General features: G+C 34.9%; 2 protein-coding genes across 3 annotated transcripts; both read right to left on the bottom strand.

Moving 5' to 3' along the window:
• Window positions 1-422: 422 nt before the first annotated feature.
• Window positions 423-5,866, bottom strand: LOC138130205 (clavesin-1-like). 2 transcript variants are annotated; one of them, XM_069046617.1, is made up of 6 exons: window positions 5,780-5,866; window positions 5,370-5,519; window positions 1,416-1,510; window positions 1,138-1,288; window positions 754-1,055; window positions 423-651 (listed from the first exon to the last, which is right to left on the bottom strand). In XM_069046617.1, the coding sequence occupies exons 2-6, from the start codon at window positions 5,470-5,472 to the stop codon at window positions 481-483; spliced, it is 822 nt and encodes a 273-aa protein (XP_068902718.1). In that variant the 5' UTR covers window positions 5,473-5,519; window positions 5,780-5,866; the 3' UTR covers window positions 423-480. The 2 variants fall into 2 exon arrangements, with proteins under 2 accessions (XP_068902718.1, XP_068902720.1); XM_069046619.1 differs by lacking the exon at window positions 5,780-5,866 and having other exon boundaries at window positions 5,370-5,652.
• Window positions 5,867-8,677: 2,811 nt separating this feature from the next.
• LOC138130201 (clavesin-1-like) lies at window positions 8,678-16,122 on the bottom strand. Its single transcript, XM_069046612.1, has 6 exons — window positions 15,852-16,122; window positions 15,544-15,698; window positions 11,376-11,470; window positions 9,716-9,866; window positions 9,327-9,628; window positions 8,678-9,228 (listed from the first exon to the last, which is right to left on the bottom strand). The coding sequence occupies exons 2-6, from the start codon at window positions 15,644-15,646 to the stop codon at window positions 9,058-9,060; spliced, it is 822 nt and encodes a 273-aa protein (XP_068902713.1). The 5' UTR covers window positions 15,647-15,698; window positions 15,852-16,122; the 3' UTR covers window positions 8,678-9,057.
• Window positions 16,123-22,609: the final 6,487 nt, after the last annotated feature.

The raw sequence follows: 22,609 nt of genomic DNA, 5'->3' as shown, positions 1-22,609 counted from the left end.
GTTGCGAGCAGTAAATTTTGGCCGTCAAAGTCATTCTTTGACGCAATGGAAAGTAATCTATTGCGAAACGGGCATAACCAAGGCGGTCTCTATTTTAAAATAGAGACCGCCTTGGCATAACCTCTAATATGTAATTTCAATTTGTCTTGTCTTGTCAAGATCTTGTCAACTTTGTGGAAGTCGCAACTGGGTGAACGTATCAGATGGTCATCACTAGCGTTACACCTCATGAACAAATCACTCTATTTTGTTTCTTTGGTGTTATTGTTATTTAAATATATCAGTGCTTTGTTGAAAGAATCACGTAACATTCGTTCCAACAAACGTACCTTCCTTTTACTCTGGTCACCGCCATAGCCACAGTTTCTTCTTCACTGTTATGTGCATCTTAAAAAGTTATTTTAGTTTAAAAATGTGTCACATTAGAAAAAAAATTATTTATTTAATTAGTTTAACCGTGAGACTAATGTGGATATACAATTACAACGTTCTGTAAGTTTCGTAACTTTTCCTGATTTCGTAATCTTTTCTATAAAGCTTTTCATAACATTCACTGAAGTTTAAGGTGGCGGTTCCTCTATACTCAGGTGGAAGATTGTGTGGATCGATAAAATCATGAAGAGATTCCCAGTTCTCAAAGTGAAATTTAACCTAAAACAACATTTATTTTCTAATAAACTCAAAACATTTCAACCAAACATAAACTATAACGATATATGTACACTTTTTCAAAAAACGATTTTATAAACTTACCATTTTCTTCAGGCGATCATTAACAAGTGGCCAAATGATTTTGATAAAAGTGTTTGCAACGAAAGAAGAATTTACAACGTGGAATCTGTATTCTTTTATCGGAAGTACCTGGAGTTTTTTCAAGAACGTGCGCACAAGATACGGCGTTGACCATTTCATCATTCGCAAAGATAAATTCTTAAGATCTACAATTACACACAATCCATTTTCTCTCAGGTTTGGGTCATCCACTATATATTCTAACCAGTAGTCATCAATGCGGATTACATCTAGCAGTTCCATCGTCGATGGATTTAAATTTCCTGCGGGAATGTTTTCCTTTGATAATGTAACACCAATGTTGTTTACTGAGACTGAGTACTTTTAGAAGTAAACTGTATTTACCAATTTTTAGAAGAAAAATAGGTCTACCGCCTCGGTCTTTGAGTGACGTCAAAATTCGAATATCTTTTTCTATTAACGATTTTTGACTTAAGGGTCCATCTTTTGCAAACCATTCCGGATGTTCAACCAGAAATTCGTAGAAAGATCTCATCTGCAATAGTGGTAGTGATTTTGAAGTACCTAAAAATGTTTGAACGACCTTACTTTGTCAAACAAAAATTTATACTAATCTGGAAATTTGATTCCAAAGTAAGATCTCATGTTGGACGAGTACTTACGCGGCGGAAAGCGGCCGGTACATCAAAAGAAGTACTGTAGAGAAATCTTAGTAAATAACTTTCATTGTTGGGCACTTTCTTGAGCAAATCATGTTCTGCAAAGGAAAGAAATAATAATATCACATTATTGGTCTTTACCAGCAGATTAATTTATTAACAGACCTTCAGTTGAGTTGTTTTCATAAACTTAGAGGCATCATTGTATATTATGATACAAGTGTTATAACTTATAACTTATAATAAGACATATTATGTATTATCGCATGAGTTATTTGAGGCACGACAAACGTAGCAACGAGTACCACAAAGGAAGGGGTATAATATACTATTTTTCCTATTTTGCATTTATTATAGGTACACTTTAAATTAAAGGATTCAGTGAAAAAACATATGCCTACAGTGTGTCCAAAAAGTCTGGAAACACCCAAATGAAAACGTAACGCATAATTAAAAAAAAAAATAGTGTTTTAAAAAAGCTTTCTGCTGATATTTTCTTTTTGGTCTTTTCGATGACCTTGAAAAAGTTATAAAAAAATAGGTTTTTTCAGGACATTTCTTATGTACCTAAATTGAAAATTTTTTTGACCGTCGGGTAGACGAATCTACGACATTTGAGCGCGCGACAAATGAGCGCGCGACAAATGAGCGCGCGACAAAAGAGAGCCGCAACATGAGCGCAGCGACAAAAGAGCGCCACGACAAAAGAGCGCCGCGACAAAAGAGCGCCGCGACAAAATAGCGTGAGACAAATAACCACTGTGACAAGACAGGATTTTGAAAAAGCAGCAGTCAATGTATTTACGGAGGAGGTTGCTTTTTCCATTTTTCGCAGGCAATTTATCGGCATGTCCAATCTGCAGGACTCCAAGCATCTTATGCTGTAAATCCTGAATTTGCACTCATGTTGCGCCACCTGCTAGCATTGGCATTTGCGCCAATACAAAATGTACAGGATTATTTGGTAATTGTTCACTTTAACTACTTCTGGAATTTTCGCGTTTTTTCTGGCTAGACAGCCCCAGGGCGTCCTCCTAGATCGTGTCCCACCATTCAAACCTTGTGCAAATGCCTTTTTTTCTCTCTTGTTGTGTTTCAAGGTTGCGTCAAGGTCGCGCCAAGTCTTAGTATAACTAAAGGGTAAGGAAAATTTTCATTCAATATGGAAATTAATTATTGCCTCAAGAAAGGCAAAGGCAAAGGCAACCTGTATTTACCTTCTTTTGTGGTCACGCTCTTTTGTCGCCGCGCTCTTATGTCGTCGCGCTCTTATGTCGCACGCTCTTTTGTTGCGCGCTCTTTTTGCGGCGCGCTTTTGTCGCGATACCGGGTAGACAATTAAAAGATCTATTTAAAACGATAGTAAAAATGCGACGTTGCCATTTAAAAAAAACCTCTGATGACATAATTTTTTCAAGGTCATCAAAAACAGCAAACAGATACCTTCAACAGAAAACGCTAGTTCACCTGTTTTTGTGTTTTTCTCGAAAATCATTCGTTTTTATTTTATTGGGGTGTTTCCAGACTTTTTGGACACACTGTATACCTTTAGGGATTTTTTGGGGAGTTGTAACCACTAACATTTAAAATTCGACGTCCAAGACGCTTATGATAATCACAGTAGGTTACCTTTTTACATAAAGTTGACTCAAGTTGCAAAAAACCACTTGTCATTTGCAACAGCATTTTTTTCATATTTTTGAACCAAATAAAGGCACAAAGGGACCAGAAAATCATAGTTTGGGTTGGATATTTTCCATATAAGTACAGTTTTAAAGTAATTTCAAATGACTAATGCCATAAAAGTGCTGTTGCAAATGCCAAGTGGTTTTTTGCAACTTGAGTCAACTTTACAAAGGCTAATATTGTATAATAAAATGCTTTATTGGTGTGCAATTCAAGGTTGTTGCACGAAAGGCATTAGGAATAAAGAGAGTGTTTAAAATCAATACTAACAACATTTTTGTAAAAATGCAGAATTTTAGAAAAACAGATGTATAAATTTGTTTCGCAGTCTAGGACTGGTTTGCAAATCTATGAGGGGCATGATGACCGGGCAGACGTAAATTCCTCCGATTTCAACCCTCAAACATGTAAATTGCTCTGAAGGATTAACCCTAGCCTTTCTGGAAAGTGGCAAATTGCTCCGGTGGTCTGTTCGGTACCTGAGAGGATTAACCCTTCAGTAGGCGCTTATTATTTTGACATACGAGTAGGCATGTATGTATTTTTTCTATCACAAATTGAATTCTTATAATTTGTTTTAACCAAATGGTAAGTATACAGTTGCGAGCAATAAATCTTAGTCGTCAATGTCATTCTTTGACGCTGAACGATTAATCACTGTTGGGTGGTGATATTAGCCGTTCAAATGATATAGTCGTCTTTGTATAACTACTTAAAAACTTTATTGTATGACAAAATGTTGATGTACAAGTGTTAAGTACCAAGGATAGTGGTAGACTCTTGTTTTTACCGCTATATCCCGACTTAAATAAGGGTGGGTGATTTCACCCCTCTCACAAAGAAAGTAGGCAGGACTACCTGCTACAGTACCTGTTTCTAACAATAATGTTCAAAATTACATTATTTTGTACAGACGCAATAGAAAATGCTCTATTGTGAAACATTAATAATTGCATCTTTTTTTCTCAATTTTTTAGCACTTTATTGACGTGAGTATAATCAGACGGGGATTTTTTTTAAATTTGTGACTATCTAACCAAATTTTGAAATGACATTGACGAACAAAATTTATTGCTGGCGACTGTACCTTAATCTATACTCTAACAAACAAACAAAAAATTTTAATCAAATTAAATTAGACAACATTGTTCAAATTTCAATGTCGGAACAAACATGTTATATTTCTGACAAGAAAAAATAACAAAAATGTGTCAGTTTATCCAAGATGATAAAAATAAATCACAGCCGCCCCTCATCCACATTCATCATGAATCGATAATATTCTACGATTATGTGGGGTAGTCGATCGGTCGGACGTGATGCTTCCATAATCCGGCGGAGAAATTTACCATGCCTAATTAGGGGCTAATTTGACCATCGGAGAAATTTTCCATGTCTTATCAGTACCTAGTTTAACCATCGGAGAAATTTACAAACACCGTGATGACCAACTCAATAGACCGGGACCAATGGCTTAACGTGACTTCCGAATCACGAGATAGAATATACCCTTTTTATTTTGCTGACACGGAATCTTGGACGATTTGTGATTCGATTGACATAAAAATGTAAAACTGGCTTTAGGTGCAACTAACCTCAACTAACCTTCGATTTTTCTAATTTTTATCATACTGACATGCCAAAAATAAACTTTCAAATATCAAATAGTTTCAAACGTCAATCATAATGACAATAAAGCGTGGCTTACATTGACATTTTTTGAATTGACATAAATTTGACGTCTAAAATTCAGTGTCCGCAACTGTACTTAATCAATAATAAAGTAAAAAAGTACATTATCTTAATAAATGAAGAAGTTACAAACTGAGAAATAAGAAATTAGAATAAATCAGGCCAATAATTCATGAAAAATTTTTAGGTATCTACCGTTATTGCGCAATTCCTTGATGTCATTTCGTGATTAGTTTTTGAGTTAAGTGATGCAAACAAATAGACAGACAGACAAAAATTTTAAAACCAGCTAAAATGTCGTTTGTATTGCATACATTTAGATACTTACGCAGTAAATAACCTAAAAAGTTCGAAACTCGAATATCAAAATAACGAAGACACTTCAAAATGACTGCTTTTTGAAAATCAAAAAAATTGTTCATATCTATTAATTTAATAAAACTAAAAAAGTCGACGGAATAGAAACTGAGAACATAAATGTTCGTGCTTCTAGTTTTTTTTTTAAATGTGAATTTGCAAATCTAGTAGGTAATGTGACTAATATCAAAATTTACTCTGAAAACAAACGTATAAACTCACCTTTCATCAGCTCTCTCAGTTGTTCCACACAGTTTTCTTTCACATTAACAGTTCTGTTTGTTTGGATTGCATTCTTATCATCACACACTTCTTCACAAATCATTGTAGAATACCTCCGTTAAAACACTTTGCTACGGCCAAGACACGTACCTATGCGTAACAATATGCAAAATCACGTGCACCGAAAATAATTGTTGTTTTTAGTAACCACGTGTGTTGGGTATAAATTTTCAACAAGGCCAATCAAACTAATAATTAAACACAAACTTTGAATTGTATTAAAAGTTAGTGTTCGAGTGTGAAATGAATAAATCAATTAATTGATCAAATTGAAACAGTCTACTATTTAATATTTACATGTTTAAAGTAAGTACCTAACTAAATAAAAGTAAAAGTTACGTAGAACTTACTTAAGTGAACAATATTATCGAGAAGCGTTTAATCACACAGAGGGTATCTTGTTGAATAATTCTTTCGTACCTGCGTATCTTTAAAACATAAGAAACCTTGAGATATAAATATTGAAAAAGTAGGTTTGATTGAAATACAATGAAATGTTTGCATTTACGGCGGAAATGAATTTCAAAAAAAATTTTTTGAGAATATTTGAATTTTTGCAATACAATGGGCTCAAATGTATTGCCAAACAATGTAAATAAAAATTGCTAATTTTATAAGAACAGAATACAAAATACTATAATTTTCCTTTACGCCAAGAACGCAAACAATAACTATTTTGGAACAAAAAATTCCAATAGGAAGGTAATTTTATCAAGATTTATTTTTTTTTGCACAATCGTGTTGTTATAGCTAGTTACCATTGTTAGTGACACAATCTGAAAGTTGAATTTACAGCCTTAATGCTGTAAGTAAATAACGACACCGATACCTACTGAGGTAAGTAATAGTGACATTAATGTTATATCCCAGTGCAGTGATAAGCTAGTTTCTCACAGTGCACCATCCCGGACGAGTGATAACTGACCCTGACCCTAATAATTTAAGCTGATTTATTTCTTTGCTTTTAACTCAGATGTAACTTTTGATTGTAAAGCCCATTTATTTTCTTTATCTTTAGTTTTCTCACCAGTTATCTAAAATTCTAATATTTCGTTTGTATTGTATTGTATATGTATATCTGTTTTACTACTTTATCTACTCAGATTTACTTCACATGTCAATTTTATTACTTTCTGTAAACGTGTGGATGTCACTTACCTAGTCGTTAATCTTTTCTTATCACTCCCTATATAAGACAAACGTAACGTCCACACGGGGGCATTTTCTTACCATCTTTGTGTACGACACTGTCACTGTCGTAATCGTATCTAATTTTGTAACTTGTATTTAAATAAAGTTATTATTTTTTAAAAAGTGTTTTCGGTCGAAACATAAAATTAATGACAACGTAACAATACACTTATTCAAATATTGAAAAGACAGACATGATTTTAATTTATGGAGAATGTTTGAAGAATGCATCTCTTTGCCCTTGTTTATGTCCAGCGATACCCCGAAAGGAGAGCGCCTTCTGACATGATTTTAAAATATTAAGTAGCGGGTCAGTTCGAGCTGATTGGCCTCCCGTTAAGTCATCAAAGCAAAGGGTAGCCACGGGGGCAGACGTAAATTCCTCCGATTTCAACCTTCAAACATGTAGATTGCTCCGAAGGATTAACTCTAGCCTTTCTGGAAAGTGGCAAATTGCTCCGGTGGTCTGTTCGGTACCTGAGAGGATTAACCCTTCAGTAGGCCCTTATTATTTTGACACACGAGTAGGGATGTATTTATTTTTTCTATCACAAATTGATTTCTTATAATTTGTTTTAACCAAATGGTAAGTACAGTTGCAAGCAATAAATCTTAGTCGTCAATGGCATTCTTTGACGCAATAGAAAATGCTCTATTGTGAAACATTAATAATTGTATTTTTTTTCTCATTTTTTGACACTTTATTGACGTGAGTATAATCAGACGGGGATTTTTTTTAAATCTGTGACAATCTAACCAAATTTTGAAATGACATTGACGAACAAAATTTATTGCTGGCGACTGTACGTTAATCTATACTCTAACAAACAAACAAAAAATTTTAATCAAATTAAATTAGACAACATTGTTCAAATTTCAATGTCGGAACAAACATGTCATATTTCTGACAAGAAAAAATATAAAATTGTGTCAGTTTATCAAAGATGATAAAAATAAATCACAGCCACCCCTCATAATATTCTAGGATTATGTCAGGTATAGGTATAGTCGATCGGTCGGACGTGATGCTTCCATAATCCGGCGGAGAAATTTACCATGCCTAATTAGGGGTTAATTTGACCATCGGAGAAATTTTCCATGTCTTATCAGTACCTAGTTTAACCATCGGAGAAATTTACAAACACCGAGCCACGGATGGGGAACAAAAAATAGTAGGCCTTCAAATTTTTGAGAAGGAACCACATGTGAGACAACGCGAAGTGGCAAGAAGGGTAGGCATTATCCAATCTTCTGTTTGTAGAATTGACAATGAAAATAAGTTTCATCCTTATCATCACCTTGGTCCAAGGGCTTAAAAAAGCAGATTACCCTAAAAGATCGAATTTTTGTTGATTCGTTCGGGAACAAATCAGTTTAGAACAATAGTAGGTATATTTCAAACCAAGGTAAGAAAGTGCTTTCTTGCAGACCATAGGCAAAGATTATAAACCGAGCCGTAGGCGAGGTTTGTAAGTGCCTAAGGTCTGCAAGGGCACTTTCTTAACAAGGTTTGAATACAATTTTTTTCCCTACCGGCACAACTTTGTTGAAAAAAGTAAAAAAAAATGGTTATATTCGTGATTAAAACGAAAATTTTGAGAATTGAATAGTAGGCTGTGTTATTTGTTTAATTAACTTGTCATGGCATTTGAAGATTTGACATTTGTTCGAAAATTTGAAATAAACAGGGTAAAGTAATCTACCTACCTAGCTTATCTGTTTATTTTCCAGATTATATGATTGATCTACCAACTTGCTTTATTGAATTGGCTTTCATTTATCAATAACTTATTTCACTTTTGACACTTTTGACATTTGTATTTTGGTACAGTTTTATCATAAACATTTCATGATTAACTTTCTTACCTTAGCGAGAAAGTTGAATTTTCTCACCTCAAATGAGGTATCCACTGCCTACATTTCTAACCGGTAGGGAAAAAAATATTTTGGAAAATATGCTGTATATTATGTCCCGAATAACCCTCTCTGGATTTGCGAACGACACTTCCAGATGGTTTATTTTACAAATGTTTGCTGAGGAATATTGGGGAACAAAATTATAGGACCATATTTTTATTAATTAATTAATTTAAAAATGTCGTTACGTTACAAGAGTTTATATTCTTGACTCTAGCTTTTTCATAATTGCATTAACAATTTAAAATCTCTGCTTGTAGTCAGAAATTATTGGGAATAACAATCTAGTGACTAGAATAAAAATATAAATTTAAGAAACTACTCCGCCACAGCTATTTTGATTGTTCAATTATAGCAGTATCAAAAAACTTCTTCACAGACAGTTAAATCTTGAATTTAATTTAACGAGGCAACTATCGCAGGAAGATTGAAAAGTAGTTTTATAGATAACAGAATAAAGTCCTAAAATAAGTTCAAGACGAAGGAGAAGAAGTAGAAGAAAACTGTGGCAGGATTAGAATTACAAGATTCTGTAAGTCTTGAAGTTTTCTCTGATTTCTAAATTTTTCGTATAAAGCTTCTCATAACAATCTTGAAAATCTAGAGTGGCCGTCCCTCCGTACTCCGATAGAAGATTGTGTGGTTCGATGAAATCATGAAGAGATTCCAAACCGTCAAAGTGAAATGTAACCTGGAACAAGATTTCTTTTTTGATAGATTCAAGAGATTTCCCCTAACTTCATGCTGGTTGATTTCATAATTTTTCATAAAGCTGTTTCACAAACTCACCATTTTCCTGATCCGATCATTAACAAATGGCCAAATAAGTTTTATAAGAGTGTTTGCAACAAAAGAAGAATTTACAACGTGAATTTTGAATTCCTTTACAGGCAGCACGTCGACTTTTTTCAACATAGTGCTCGTAAGATACGGCGTACACCACCTCATCATTCGCCAACTCAACTTTTTAAGATCTATGATTATGCACATTCCATTTTCCCTGCCGTTTGCGTCGTCCAATGCGTATTCTAACCAGTAGTCATCAATGCATATTACATCTGTTGGTTGCATCGTCGATGGATTTAAATTTCCTGCGAACAAGTTTTTTCTTTACCAATAATTTGATTTTAAAATAATCTTGCAATGGTAGATCAGTTTTAGAAGAAAAATGTGTTTACCAATTTTCTGAAGATAAATAGGTCTACCACCTCGGTCTTTAAATGGCGTCAAAATTCGAATATCTTTTTCTATTAACGATTTTTGGCTCAAGGGTCCTTCTTTTGCAAACCATTCCGGAGACTCAACCAGAAGTTCGTAGAAAGATTTCATCTGTAAGGATGGTAATGATTTTTAAATACGTACCTTGAAAAATGATTGCACGACTTTTGTATAACCGGGTGAGATGAGTTTTATCGTCAGCACGATTAACCCTAAAAAAATTAGTAAAAATTAAGAAACTTTAGGGTTACATTCTCTTGACATAAGACTTCAAATGTGTGTAACCAATTCTCACTTATCACTAAATTCAGAGCCATAAAATTTAAAAAAATCGATTTTGAGCAAAATAAAAAAAAATTTCGTACACGCTCATAATTCACAATTAATTCAAAGAACCCATTTACGAAATTCGCATCAAAAGAAAATTATTTGTTTTTGAATTATTCCAATTTTAACATTAAGAGCGAAAAATGACCAAGATTTACAACTGCAGTGTCATAAATAAATATCTCATTGTTGGGAACATCTGTTGACCACTTTTCTAGTAATTCTTAAGTCCCTAAAGGGTATCATAAATAACCTACGTCAACTTCTTTTGTGGAATTGACCGCCCAATTTAATAATAAATCATAGCTAAATTTTAGACTTTAATATCAAATTTCATTTATTTCAAAAACCGGTGATGTTTTCATGATTTCAATGACACCAAATTTTTCCTGAATGTTTGGAAGGACTCTCAGTGAAAAATTATGTAAATTAATGTAGCAGTTATTGAATTAAAACAAAATCTTTACCTGTTTTATTAAAAATTTTGAAATTTTTACAGACTGTTCTAGACTGATACACAATCATTCCTGAATTTTTTGAGAATGTTAAATTGATTAGAAGTGGATGTTTTCGCACTAACGATAAAACTCATCTCACCCGGTATAAAGAGGGAGTAAAGTAGCACTTTTAGTCCCCTCGGAATGAAAACACAGCCAACTAAGTTAATTTATTGTTAGTGTGTCAAGGTAAGAATAAAGTAATGCATGACTAAGAAAATTAAAAGTGTTCTTGAAAAACTCAATACAAAATTTTGAAAAGAACAAAGATTAATACATATTTATATTTGTTTTATATCTATCAATATTTATATTTATGCATCGACTAAGGTACGTGTACAATTATACGTAATTTTCCCATGTTTTGAGCAAGAAGAAAATTCTAGTGTATTCTGTTTTGTTGACTTTTCGTGCAAGTTTCTTTTACGATTAAATAATTAAATACATCAGGGGCCAGTTTATAGAAGCGAAATTAAATTAATCGTAATCAAATGCAAGATTAATTGAACACGTGATCAGACTGAACCAATCGAAGTTTCGAATTCATGGGTTAATCGCACATTAAAATTTAATTCGAATTAAATGTTTAATTCTCTTTCTATAAACTAGCCCTAGGTCATGGAAAAATTGCATATACTCGTATATCACGGAACTAAAGTGCCTTTTCATCCGTCGTGACTTCCAGGGATACAAAAGATGCCTTTTAGCCTTTTTATATAAAATTACATTAACCGATCTTACTTTGTAGAAATTAGTGGAAATGTTATGTTTTTTGACAGACCGTAAAAGTACTTACTCGTTGGAAAGCTGTAGGTACATTAAAACAAGTACTGTAGAGAAATCTCAGTAAATAGTTTTCATGGCCTGGCACTTTCTTAAGCAAATCATGTCCTGCAAATTAAAATGGGCTATAATATCAGAACATAAATAACTTTTGAAAGAAACAAAATTGTTTTTGAAGTGAAAATTTCTTTAGGCGCACATATACATTTTACCCCCGGGCAGTGAATTAGTTTCATGCGTCACGCTAAAATCATTCGCAGCTGTTCAACACAATAAACCATCGTCAAGAAAATAAAGCCAAAATAAAACTTAAACATCAAAACCTAACCTCACAAATTTTGCCAGTCTGTTTACCTCTAAAAGCGGACAGTTTATGTTGAAAATACAGACTTTTGGAGTTTTTTTTAACGGCATTGTATAATAATATTAATTATTTATTCCTGATTCCTCCAAGTACCAGCATCGATAATAATATAACTCATATAATACATATACAGGGTGGATTTGATGTGCATCACAATCTGAAAACCCTAGGATCTTCAGACAAATTGTGAAAATCACGTGCATTTAGTTTTGCACTATAGGGCAGAAATGCCATGTAATCATGTAAAGTTCAACCACAATCACAAAAGTGGAGTATGCCACTGATATCACGTTAGGATGAATAGTAAGATTAAAAATGTATCGAGTGCAATGCAAAAAAAGTGCAAAAAGTTTTCTTACGCGGGTGCTAGTACCGCGTGCAGATTAGTTGCGTTCAGTGCGACCTTCGGCTATTGTTTGCTTCGAATTTTGCGTCTCAGTGTCATTCATTTCATTACTCATTATCATGAAAAATGTACCGATATGGTACTTTGTTTATGGTATGTACTTTGTTACGGAAGTGCAGATGGTGTTGCCTTAAGGGCACAAGCTTTGTATCGCGAATGTTTTCGGTGCGTCGTGTTCCGCATTCGCAAACATTTCTGGGTGTTGTCTACGGGAAAATGGTACTTTTCGGCCGAGAAGTGTACGCCACGGGTGTTAGACCTCGAATCTCAAATACTAGACACTGTGGAAGAAAACCCGTCAACAAGTATCTGGTAGTTAGTTTGTGAATTTCAGGTTTCTCAGTTTATGGTATGTGGCACCCTTAAAGAGCAAGGGTTGCACCCTTGTCATGTTCAGCGGGTACATACCGGGACATTTTTTTAACATTGAACATAGCCCGTACTTATTCCCTATGTTCAGTTTTAAAAAACACAGGTCAATGCATGTATGTAATCACGTAACCAAGGTAACGAAAATAAGTACTTGACAGTTTACCAAAATGGTCAAGTTATTTGAAGAAGAAATACACATAATGCAGTTATTCTATGCCAATCAGAGCATTAGAAATGTGCGTGACATTTCCAGTGCAACACATGATAGACCAATTCCATCCATTGGAACAATTTTTAACATTATTTCAAAATCTCTGGTGTTCGGTATAGTTGGTTGCATAGCAACTCACAATGCATTGATCTGTGTTTTTTAAAATTGAACATTGGGAATAAGTATGGACTATGTTCAGAGTTAAAAAAATGTCCCGGTATAAGTATTATTGATTGCGTGCACCGGTAAGAGTTTTGTGAGTGGGTGATTCAAATGTACGTCGATCAACTTGATTTTTTGCGAATAGTCTTGTTTACCGATGAAGCGGATTTTACACGTAACGGAGTTTTTAATAGCTAAAACACCCATTTTCAACAACACAAATCCGCGACGATGCAGCAAGTTTTGGAAGGGTTCGGGACAATCTACATCGAAGGGCACAGGCGTGTATTAGAAATCACGGCCGACATTTGGCAATTTGGATAATGTTTCTAATTGTAAGTACGGTAGGTGTACTGTTTAGTCATAGTTTTTGCTTTGACTTTTCCTTTCACTTGGTTTTCACTCTTAATCTTACATATTTTTGAGGCTGTGTTTTTCAGCTATTTCATGCATAGTAAGATTTTCTCACTCTCGGTTTTTAAAGCGTTTTTGGAGATACATATTCATGTTTAGATTTATCAGAGCTTTCAGAAGCGTTTCGTTCGGGGTGGAATTAATTTAAATTTGACTTTACGAATTTAAAATGTTTAACCACATTGTCGGTTTATTCACTTGCTGAAGTTTACATATTGTGATGCATTTCAAATTCACCGTGGTATAATCAAATATTCTCCAGAGTTTTAATGAAGAAATTTTAAACAAACAAGGTTTTACATAAAACTTTTTAACTACGTACTTTTGCACAATTTCAGAGTCTTCAGAGTTGTGTACGACCAAATTATAATAAAACATTTTTCTTCCTACACTATGGTAAAGTTGAATTTTACCGTCTCCATAGGGACGAGAAAGTAGGTGTTTCTACGGCTAGCCTTGCAAAAAAAAACACAAATGGCTAGGCAGTAAAATTTTTTTTTACTTTTTTCAATAGAGGGCGCTGCAATAATATTTACAAAAAAAAAAAAGGTTTTTACGATTTTAGGTAACTTTTTTGGTTCAAACAAAAGCCGTATTCTTTTTATAAAATAACCTGCTTAATAAAATCTAATATAAGTAAATTTTTATTTTAAAATTACCAACAGATATAGATTTCTGCAGAAAGTTATATCTAACTGTGTGTAGGTGCCGCTGCGGTTCGGACTGTTTGTTTCGTTATTAAATCAAATGGTTATTGTTGACAGTTTGTTGACAGACAAAAATTATTGCAGTCATGTTGTGTAGGAAGAAAAATAATGTGTAAACCTTGGCGGCAAAGTGATTTTTTCAGGCTTCAAGAAGTGTCCAGGCTCGCTAAAGCTCGCCTGTACATTTCTTCTTTCAGCCTGGAAAAATGTCACTTTACCGCCTAGGTCTACAATATACTATTGAAATATTCTCAATTTTTTTTGCCCTAGTTTCCAATATCAAAGATCAGCAACAGTCAAAACATTTTTCTATTTCATTCGTTCACATCTCAACAGATTATTTTTTTCCTGAGCCATCACTACGGTATCAATATAAACATCTCTGGAATATCTATGTCTTTTGAAAACCCTTAAAGATTCTTTAAACAGCTTTTATCTACGATCGCGTAAAAAGTAGGCACTTTTGCACTAAAAATCGTTGTCAAAGTTGACGTTTAGAGAAACTGACGGAATCGTTCTCTAAAAGTTTTAGAGCACGATTTTTCGCTTTTATGGCACAGAACTGTCAGAATACGTGGTTCTCAAACGACTTTGGTTATTCATGAAATATTGAACCAATGATAATTATTTTATACAAATTTATGTTGAAACCGGTGTGATGATCTCACGATTGTAGATAAAATGTTGTAAGACATACGTGTAAAAAGTTCCTTTGTTGCACTCACATCTTTTAAAATACTCCCTCGTACCTCGGTCGTATTTTAAACCCGTTCGTGCAATAAAGGATAACTTTTTACACTTATATCTTAAATAACTATTATGTCGTTAGTTATTATGATTTCAAAGATGTTGTATTTTTGTCTAGATCAAACAAAGCTTCAAACAACCATTTGTGATATTTAATTTTTAACCACTACCAGATGACGTTAGAGGTCAACCAGTTGAGGCGTGAAAAAAATATTCCTAAAGCTTGGGCTTCGCTAGTGTGTTCGCGACTCAATAGAGTTTCTCGACAACTTATTTTTTGACGTTAACTTACATCAGGAATTTCGTTGTAACCTGAACCAGGGTTGCACACATGTTTACATAAAACGTCAAGAATCAACTTTCTAACCCTACTTTCTCGTATTCGTGTTATCTCTAGTCGTTTATTTAATACACATTGTCCTCAGTAGGTCTTTTTTTTTTTAAACTCTCATATTTTAAATAATCAAACCTTATTTAAAAATGACCATGTGTTCCATTTATTCTTTTGTTTTTCTTCGCTTTATTTGTCAATTATCGCCGCAGTTTAATTACCAACATTTCCAATGCAAGCAGAGCCGAATCTTAAATTAAACTCAACTAATAATAATTTAAATAATTTTCTCTTTTAAAAAGCGGTTTGGTTTGCTAATTTTACCTAGTAATTCCTCAATAAAAGGTTACTTGTATTGAAAAATAAACTTCATTTTAATCCTAAATTTACTATTATAGTACGACTAACACCAAAATTTACTGTCGGTGCTATAAGGACCAACGATAGTGTGAAATGTGTAAACTCACCATTCATCAACTTTCGTAGTTGTTGCACACATTTTTCTTTCTCATAATCAGTCCTTTTTGTCTGGGCTGCATTCTCATCATTACACAGTTCTTCACAAATCATTATATATTTATTATACCTCGGATAAAACGAATTGAATTTATAGCCGAAACACCTGCACCGAAAATAATTATTAGTGACCCACATCTAAATCTTCAACAAGAACAAATAAACTAATAATTATTACGAACACACTTTGAATTTTACTAAGACTGAGTGTTCGAGAGTGAAAAATAAATAATTTATACAAAATTAATTAAGTATTTACCTTGTTGAAATGTAAACAATACTTTTTCGTAGGTTATTTAAAAAGTTAGTCTGGTGAAGTGTACTAAAATGTTTGTTACCGAAACAACAGTGTCGAAAACGGTCGAACACGCAGTCGATCACCTTGAGAAAACATGCAACATATCTTGGGATTTAAATGTTTAAAAACTCGATTTGACTGTTATAAAATCAAGTTTTTTAATTGTAAAATGCAATATTCTACTAAATGATTAATGATGGAAGGCCATCACCTTTCCTTCTACCGGGTGATCAAAAATGACTGAAACTGTAGTCTAAACGCATTTCTGGTTGTCAGATTTGTCAGTGCAAATATCATACACGTCGGCGAAAGGTTACAAACGCAAATATCAGCAATGACATCAAATATCCCATATTATTACCAAAAAACAATGTTGTTACTAAGTTAATAATAAAGTACACTCATGAACAACAGCTTCATGCCGGCCCCCAGGGCACTTTAGCGGCACTGCGTCAAAAATACTGGATCGTATCCTCACGCAGTTATACGACAGGTGTTACATCAATGCCATAAGTGTTTTAAGGCCAAACCGGTAGCGACAAAATTCAAAATGGGTAACCTGCCCAATCACAGAGTACAACCTGCGCGCCCCTTTGCAACAACGGGTGTCGACTACGCTGGTCCATTTTAAATCCGAGAAATTACAGGCCGCGGTAAAAAACTAAACAAGGCATATATAGCCTTATTCATATGCTTTGTCACGAAGGCAATTCATATAGAACTTGTGACGGGCTTGACCACTCAAGAATTTCTTGGCGCATGAAGACGATTCATTCAGGCGTGGTCATCCACACAACTTGTGAAGTGACAATGGTACCAATTTTGTGGGTGCCAACAACAAATTAAAAGAATCACGTAACTTTCTTAAAAAACAAGAAACTCAAAACAAAATTTATACCGAGTTAACGAACATACTCGTAGGTATAAACTGGCATTTCATACCAGCCAAATCACCCCATATGGGTGGCCTATGGGAAGCCAACGTAAAATCGATCAAATCCCATTTAAAAAGGTACTCGGCAATTCACAGTTAACACAAAATGAGTTGTACACACTCTTAGTGCGAATTGAAGCCTGCCTGAACTCTAGACCGTTAACTCCTCTAACCTCAGACCCTAACGACCTGGAAGTCCTGACTCCTTTCCACTTCCTGATAGGAGAGACACACACCACATTCCCCGAACAGGATTGGAGCGAGGCCCCAACGAATCGTTTGTCCAGGTGGCAATTGATAGAGAAGATTCGAGCCCATTTTTGGAAGCGATGGAATCGCGAGTACCTACCTCACTTCTCTACAGAGTCGTCAAAAATTGTACAAGGAAGCACCCACAGCAGCCGACTTAGAGGGTGCGATGGTAATCCTCGTTGAAGAGAACACCCCACCTCTGATGTGGAAAATTGGCAGAATCGTCGAAACCCACCCAGGAAACGACGGCCACGTGAGAATCGTCACTGTCAGGACAAGTCAAGGGCTTCTCAAGCGCTCGCTGCGTAAGGTGTGTCCTTTACCCGTCGAAGAAGGGACAGTGTAGTGTACATATAGTGACTAGTGACGTGTAAATAAGACTCTGCATTCTAAACCTCATTCTTCGTTCTTCATCTATGATATGTACCTAATTGTTGTCCTTTCTTATTCATCTTGTCTTCATACTCATGTATTTTATATTGTATATGACTGCTTTAATCCAGTAACAATTATCAGGTTTATGTATTACATACGTAATTGTTCTCATTATCAATTACTATATTCAAGTTTATGTATTGTATAAGCTCTCTGACTCATTATGTACTTGAACCCTGATAGCTTCAAGGGCGGGAACATGTACAATCCTATGTACAGGTACAGGTACCCGACCGCTTACCTAAGAAGGGGTTGCTATCTCCCACCCTGAGGTAGTTTCTTGCCACCACTGTAAATTTATATTTTGTGAAAACATTCTGTATCCAAGATTCAAAGAGTGAAGTCGTTGTTAAATTACAACCCTTTTTTTAATCATAACATTCGACCTACGGGTCAACCAAATAGAGAAGAACCTGTCACATGATATTTGCTGCGCGTTGAAGTGGAAGGCACACCGAGTGCAGTGGCGTAGCAAATTGTTTTTTCCCAGCTGTTTGACGTTCGACATAGTTTGATTTATGTGATTATATTTAATTGATACTAAAAATTGTTGAATACATTTTAATAGTTTGCATACGTCACTTTAACAGACATTATTAGACATAACAATACTTATTTCAGAACCTGTTAACTGAAAATAAATAACGTCACACCTGCGCAAATGCGCACCTGACTCGTCACCTCCCCCTGCAGAAAGAAATGGAAATAGGATCAGAAACAAATTTGAATTGATCATAACAATAAATAAACGTTCTGTATTCCACTTCATTAAATGTGCTTGGTTTTTCACCATTTTTCTTTAAGCTCGGTCTAATCTATTCGTCGCCACTCCCTTCTGATGGCTGCTATCACTTTCCAATTTCTAACTTTCATTATTTTAAAATTCTCTTCCACTCTGCTTATCCATTTCTTCTTTAGTCTTCCCTTTCTCTTCTTCCCTACTGGTTTTCTCCTTAGAACTAGTTTTGGCAATTGCTCTCTAGTCAATTCTTCTAAATGTCCCAGCTATCTTAAGCTCTGTGTTTTTATAAAGAGTACCGAGTGACCAAAAAAAATAAACAAAACAATCAATCAATGTTTGTTGTGTCGTATGGATACTGTAATGGTCCGTATAGGTTCGATAAATGAAGAATTTTAATTTTTAAATAATTTTAACGAAATATCCTAAGACCCGTACATTCGGGGCGGAAATGCTTGTCGATGCCTTTGTCGGCACCGTAATCCTTAAAAGTTGTACTGCATTACTCAAGAGAAATTTGCCAACGTTTCTTGGAAAACGGTGCGCGTCCGGGACAAACCCTCGCTCAAGGGTAACAAGTGCTCAGGGTAAAGGAAATATTACAATAAATTACTCGTTCCACAATTTGGGATGTCTAGTTAAAATCAGGGGAGAATTGAATTAATGAATTTGATATTAGCAGAGAACCACCAAATTAATGTTCATTAGGTTAATTGACTTTTTTTGGCATTCTCAAATTTGTATCATATTTGTAATTATTAAAGGACGAGCAGTGCACATTAGAAACAAATCGCTTTATCGCAGAAAATAACTAAAATCGTTTGCAGTTGTAGTTAGAAATGTAACAAAACGAAGTAGAAACGGAGTTGGTAGAAAAGCACAAAAAATGCGGTTACCGTTACGTTATTTAGTTTGTGTGTGAGTGAGAGAGGGTGAATGAATATTACTAATTATTAATTAATTAGAACGGTTTTGGAAAATACAAACCTATGTAGAACAATTCTTAGAGGTAGTAGATCAACGGAATTGCAGGTGCATAGCATGGCAAGGGTTACTTACGTAACAAGACTTCAAGCCCAATTTAGGTTTCAAAATGATGTTAACTTGTTTCATTTTATTTCTGTTTGTTTCTTGATACTAATGTTCATAGTTGTAATTCAATAAGAAATTATGTCATTCGGTCTGGTCCTAACAAAAGTCTAAATTTAAACATTTAAATGTATGGTGACAACGAGGGAGTCTTTCTCGCGTACCGATTGGTCGGTTGACCCTACGGGCGGTCCTACCGTTGGTACCAAAGACAGGCCAATGGTAGCGTTCATCGCGGTAACAAACCGAAAGCGTTCACGCCATGAAGGTACTATTAATAGGAGGGAACACTATTTGAAAAAAGCGGAAATGCCGCGTAAATGCGCACTGCTATAAAGTGGTACTAAATAGAGAGCGTGCCTTTCCAGTGGCATTTTTCACTCACTTTGCAATTCTTCCGAATTACAAAAAGTTCAACAATAACAATAAAAACAATAAAACAACACACGTAAAATTGAAACTAAAATGGCTGAAATGTCCAAATTCACCAATTACCCCCTGTTGAGCACGCCACTGGAAAGATCCCAACGGAGGGCCAATCGTGTCACTAAGGCTGGGGCGTAGTTTGAAAAGAGTCATAAAGTGGTACTAGAGGGTGGTCGACTGATACCGCATCTAAAGCATTGACGGTATAGGGGATGCTCCGTCCTGAGTAATACTAGGTCTCTGTTCACGCCAAGGCGACCCATTTTAAAATAATTTAAAACACCTTTATTAATCACTCGTTCCTTGGGGGCTTCCTTCGGTCGAGGGAAGCTACCGTCAGTGTCCATCGCTCTCGATTAGCTGTGGTCCGGCGTAGAGAACAAAGAGCCATCGCCAAATTTAGATGAATAGTGACCCTTCAGGACAGCTGACACGTGAAGAGAGGTATCTGATAAGTCTGTTAGTACTTTTGCTCCTTTTGTTTTACCTATATTAGACCAGGCTAGACTGAGAGGTTCCAGGGCTATCGCGTCGGGTTCAATTCCAATCTAAACCGGATCACATAGGTAATTCGCAAGTCAAATTCTTATACTGCTGTTCACGCTCATAAATTTACGTTTATCAAGCTTAGTCATGATTCATACGATGCACACGAGTTCCCGTCAGCATAAATTTTATACCAGGGCTTGGACGTAGGCCCTTTAATCCTGCACACGAATTTCCGTCAAGGTAAAAATGTATCTCAAATTATTACCGTCAGAAAAAAATCTCCATTATTGAAAGCACTATTGCGAAAGTAAGATTCAATGATAAATCTTTTTTTCACGATCGGGAGTAGAAATCAACTTTTCGGATGTCAACATCGTGACAGAAGTAGAGCATTTTCTCCCTAGGGAGCAAATATTTGCAAATATTTGCTCCCTAGGGAGTTTTCATTTTTTTGACAGTTGTGACAAAAATCTAATGGGAGTTTTCATTTTTTTTGACTGTTGTGACAAAAATCTAATTGGCAACTACTAATTCCATTAAATTCATCGAAAGATGACAACTCATTTGTCATCATTTTTTTATTCTTAAAATTTGAGATTTTTGTGCTGTTTCTACTAAGGTACTATATCACAAAGGTATCGCCAACGGTGCAGAGATATATCTCCTTCTCTTTTAATTTCGAGGCAGCAGCGAAATGTCATTAATGTAAATTCAGCTGTCAAAATTTGAATTTTCAAAGCGTTTGTTGTGTCTTGTGGATGTTTTTATATTTTTAACTGTTGTAATTGATAATTTTTAATTTCTTGTTGTTTGCTTGTTCGTAGTTTTAGTTTTTATAGATAGGTAGTTATATACCTAGGTGGTGTTTTATTAATTGTTTTCAAAACTATAAACATGGTGCTTAAGTGTTGTGTTGCAAATTGCAAAAACAGAGCCGAAAAAGGACGAATAGTTTTATTTAGTGTCCCTATAGGTAAGTGTTTTATAGGTATATTTCAATATTTATTCATTTTTATTGCCCTTAGGTACCAAAAAATTATTGCTGCAACAGAAATGGCTTGACGTGTTAGGCAGATCATCTCCTAATAGAAATCTGCGAGTTTGTTCTGTAAAATACTTCCTTTCACTAATTAATTTACCCTATTAAACAAACATATATTTTAGGTACACTTTTGTGAATTTGATTTTGATGTTAGTACTCGTTTCAGCGTGAAAAAAAAAATGAGGTTGCAGCCTAAAGCAGTTCCTCCTTTAAATTTAGGTATAAGAGAAGATACTGCATGTGGTAAGTATGGTTTGAAGCAACAGCTTCTTTCCTTTTGCAATTTTTATAAGCCAGGACCAACTGATAAGAGAGATTCACCTTAACTTTTATCACCACATATACATAATGATATTAATTTCGTATGTATGTAATTTATGTATACTTATATGTAACTTAGGAAGTATTAAACTAAACTAAAGCAATTTCGTTATTTTCTTTAGATTGCATATGTTCCTTCTCTGAACCAAACATTCCTGGGACCAAATTTTCACTTCCTGAAGCCATTCCACGCTCCACCTTCCCAAATATTAAAAAAATAATTCCTTTACCTGACACAAGCCCATGCTCCTCAACCTTAATCAGCCTTGATACCTTATCCACAACTTCTACATCTTTTAAAAATATTACTGAAACAGATCGTGAGTATTCATAGCACACAGTAATATGTATTTACACACTTTCGCTTTTGAATTATTAGATATGGAAATACCACCCTCTGAATCCTCTCCCGAACCCTCATTTAATATCAATAGTAAGTCAGATGAAAGAATAGTACATTATAAAAGAAAAATTGATGCGCTTCGCCAAGAGAATAAAAAAATTAAGACGGAAAACTCCACCCTAAAAGAAGGTTTAGATTCTTTTTTGAATGATGATCAGAAATTATCTTTAGGACGGCAATCAATGAGGGGTACCAAATGGTCCAATGAAACCATGATGAAAGCGTATAAAATTCGATTGGCTTGTGGTTCCACCGGGTATGAGGTTGTTAAAGAACTTGGACAACCTCTACCAAGTCAACGTACATTACAACGAAGAATCGAGCATCTAAAATTTTCTCCTGGGCTACTTCAAGAAGTTTTAAATGTGATGAAGGTGAAAGTCAATACGATGGTGGAGGAAGAAAGGCGTTGTGTTATTTTAATCGATGAAATGGCTATCACGCCCAAATTGGATTTTGATCCTAGTACTGGCTTAGTTTTAGGAAAACCAACAATACCCTCTTCTAATAAAATTTTTGAGGAAGTAGCTACCCATGGGCTAGTTTACATGTTGGCCGGCGTTACTTCTCGATGGAAGCAAGTCGTCGG

This window comes from Tenebrio molitor, chromosome 5 (genome assembly GCF_963966145.1).
Source record: "Tenebrio molitor chromosome 5, icTenMoli1.1, whole genome shotgun sequence".
NCBI classification, from domain to species: Eukaryota; Metazoa; Arthropoda; class Insecta; order Coleoptera; family Tenebrionidae; genus Tenebrio; species Tenebrio molitor.
The sequence above is the reverse complement of the archived record's forward strand: the minus strand, read 5'-3'. Positions and strand labels throughout refer to the sequence as shown.

Bases quoted from the DNA above. Each gene is read 5' to 3' on its own strand.
- LOC138130205 (XM_069046617.1), bottom strand. From the start codon at position 5,472: ATGATTTGTGAAGAAGTGTGTGATGATAAGAATGCAATCCAAACAAAC. The intron at 1,289-1,415 runs GTAAGTACTCGT...CCACTATTGCAG, and splicing joins TACCGGCCGCTTTCCGCCGC to ATGAGATCTTTCTACGAATT. The intron at 1,056-1,137 runs GTAAATACAGTT...ACATTCCCGCAG, and splicing joins TATTTTTCTTCTAAAAATTG to GAAATTTAAATCCATCGACG.
- LOC138130201 (XM_069046612.1), bottom strand. From the start codon at position 15,646: ATGATTTGTGAAGAACTGTGTAATGATGAGAATGCAGCCCAGACAAAA. The intron at 9,629-9,715 runs GTAAACACATTT...ACTTGTTCGCAG, and splicing joins TATTTATCTTCAGAAAATTG to GAAATTTAAATCCATCGACG. The intron at 9,229-9,326 runs GTGAGTTTGTGA...ATCTTGTTCCAG, and splicing joins ATGATCGGATCAGGAAAATG to GTTACATTTCACTTTGACGG.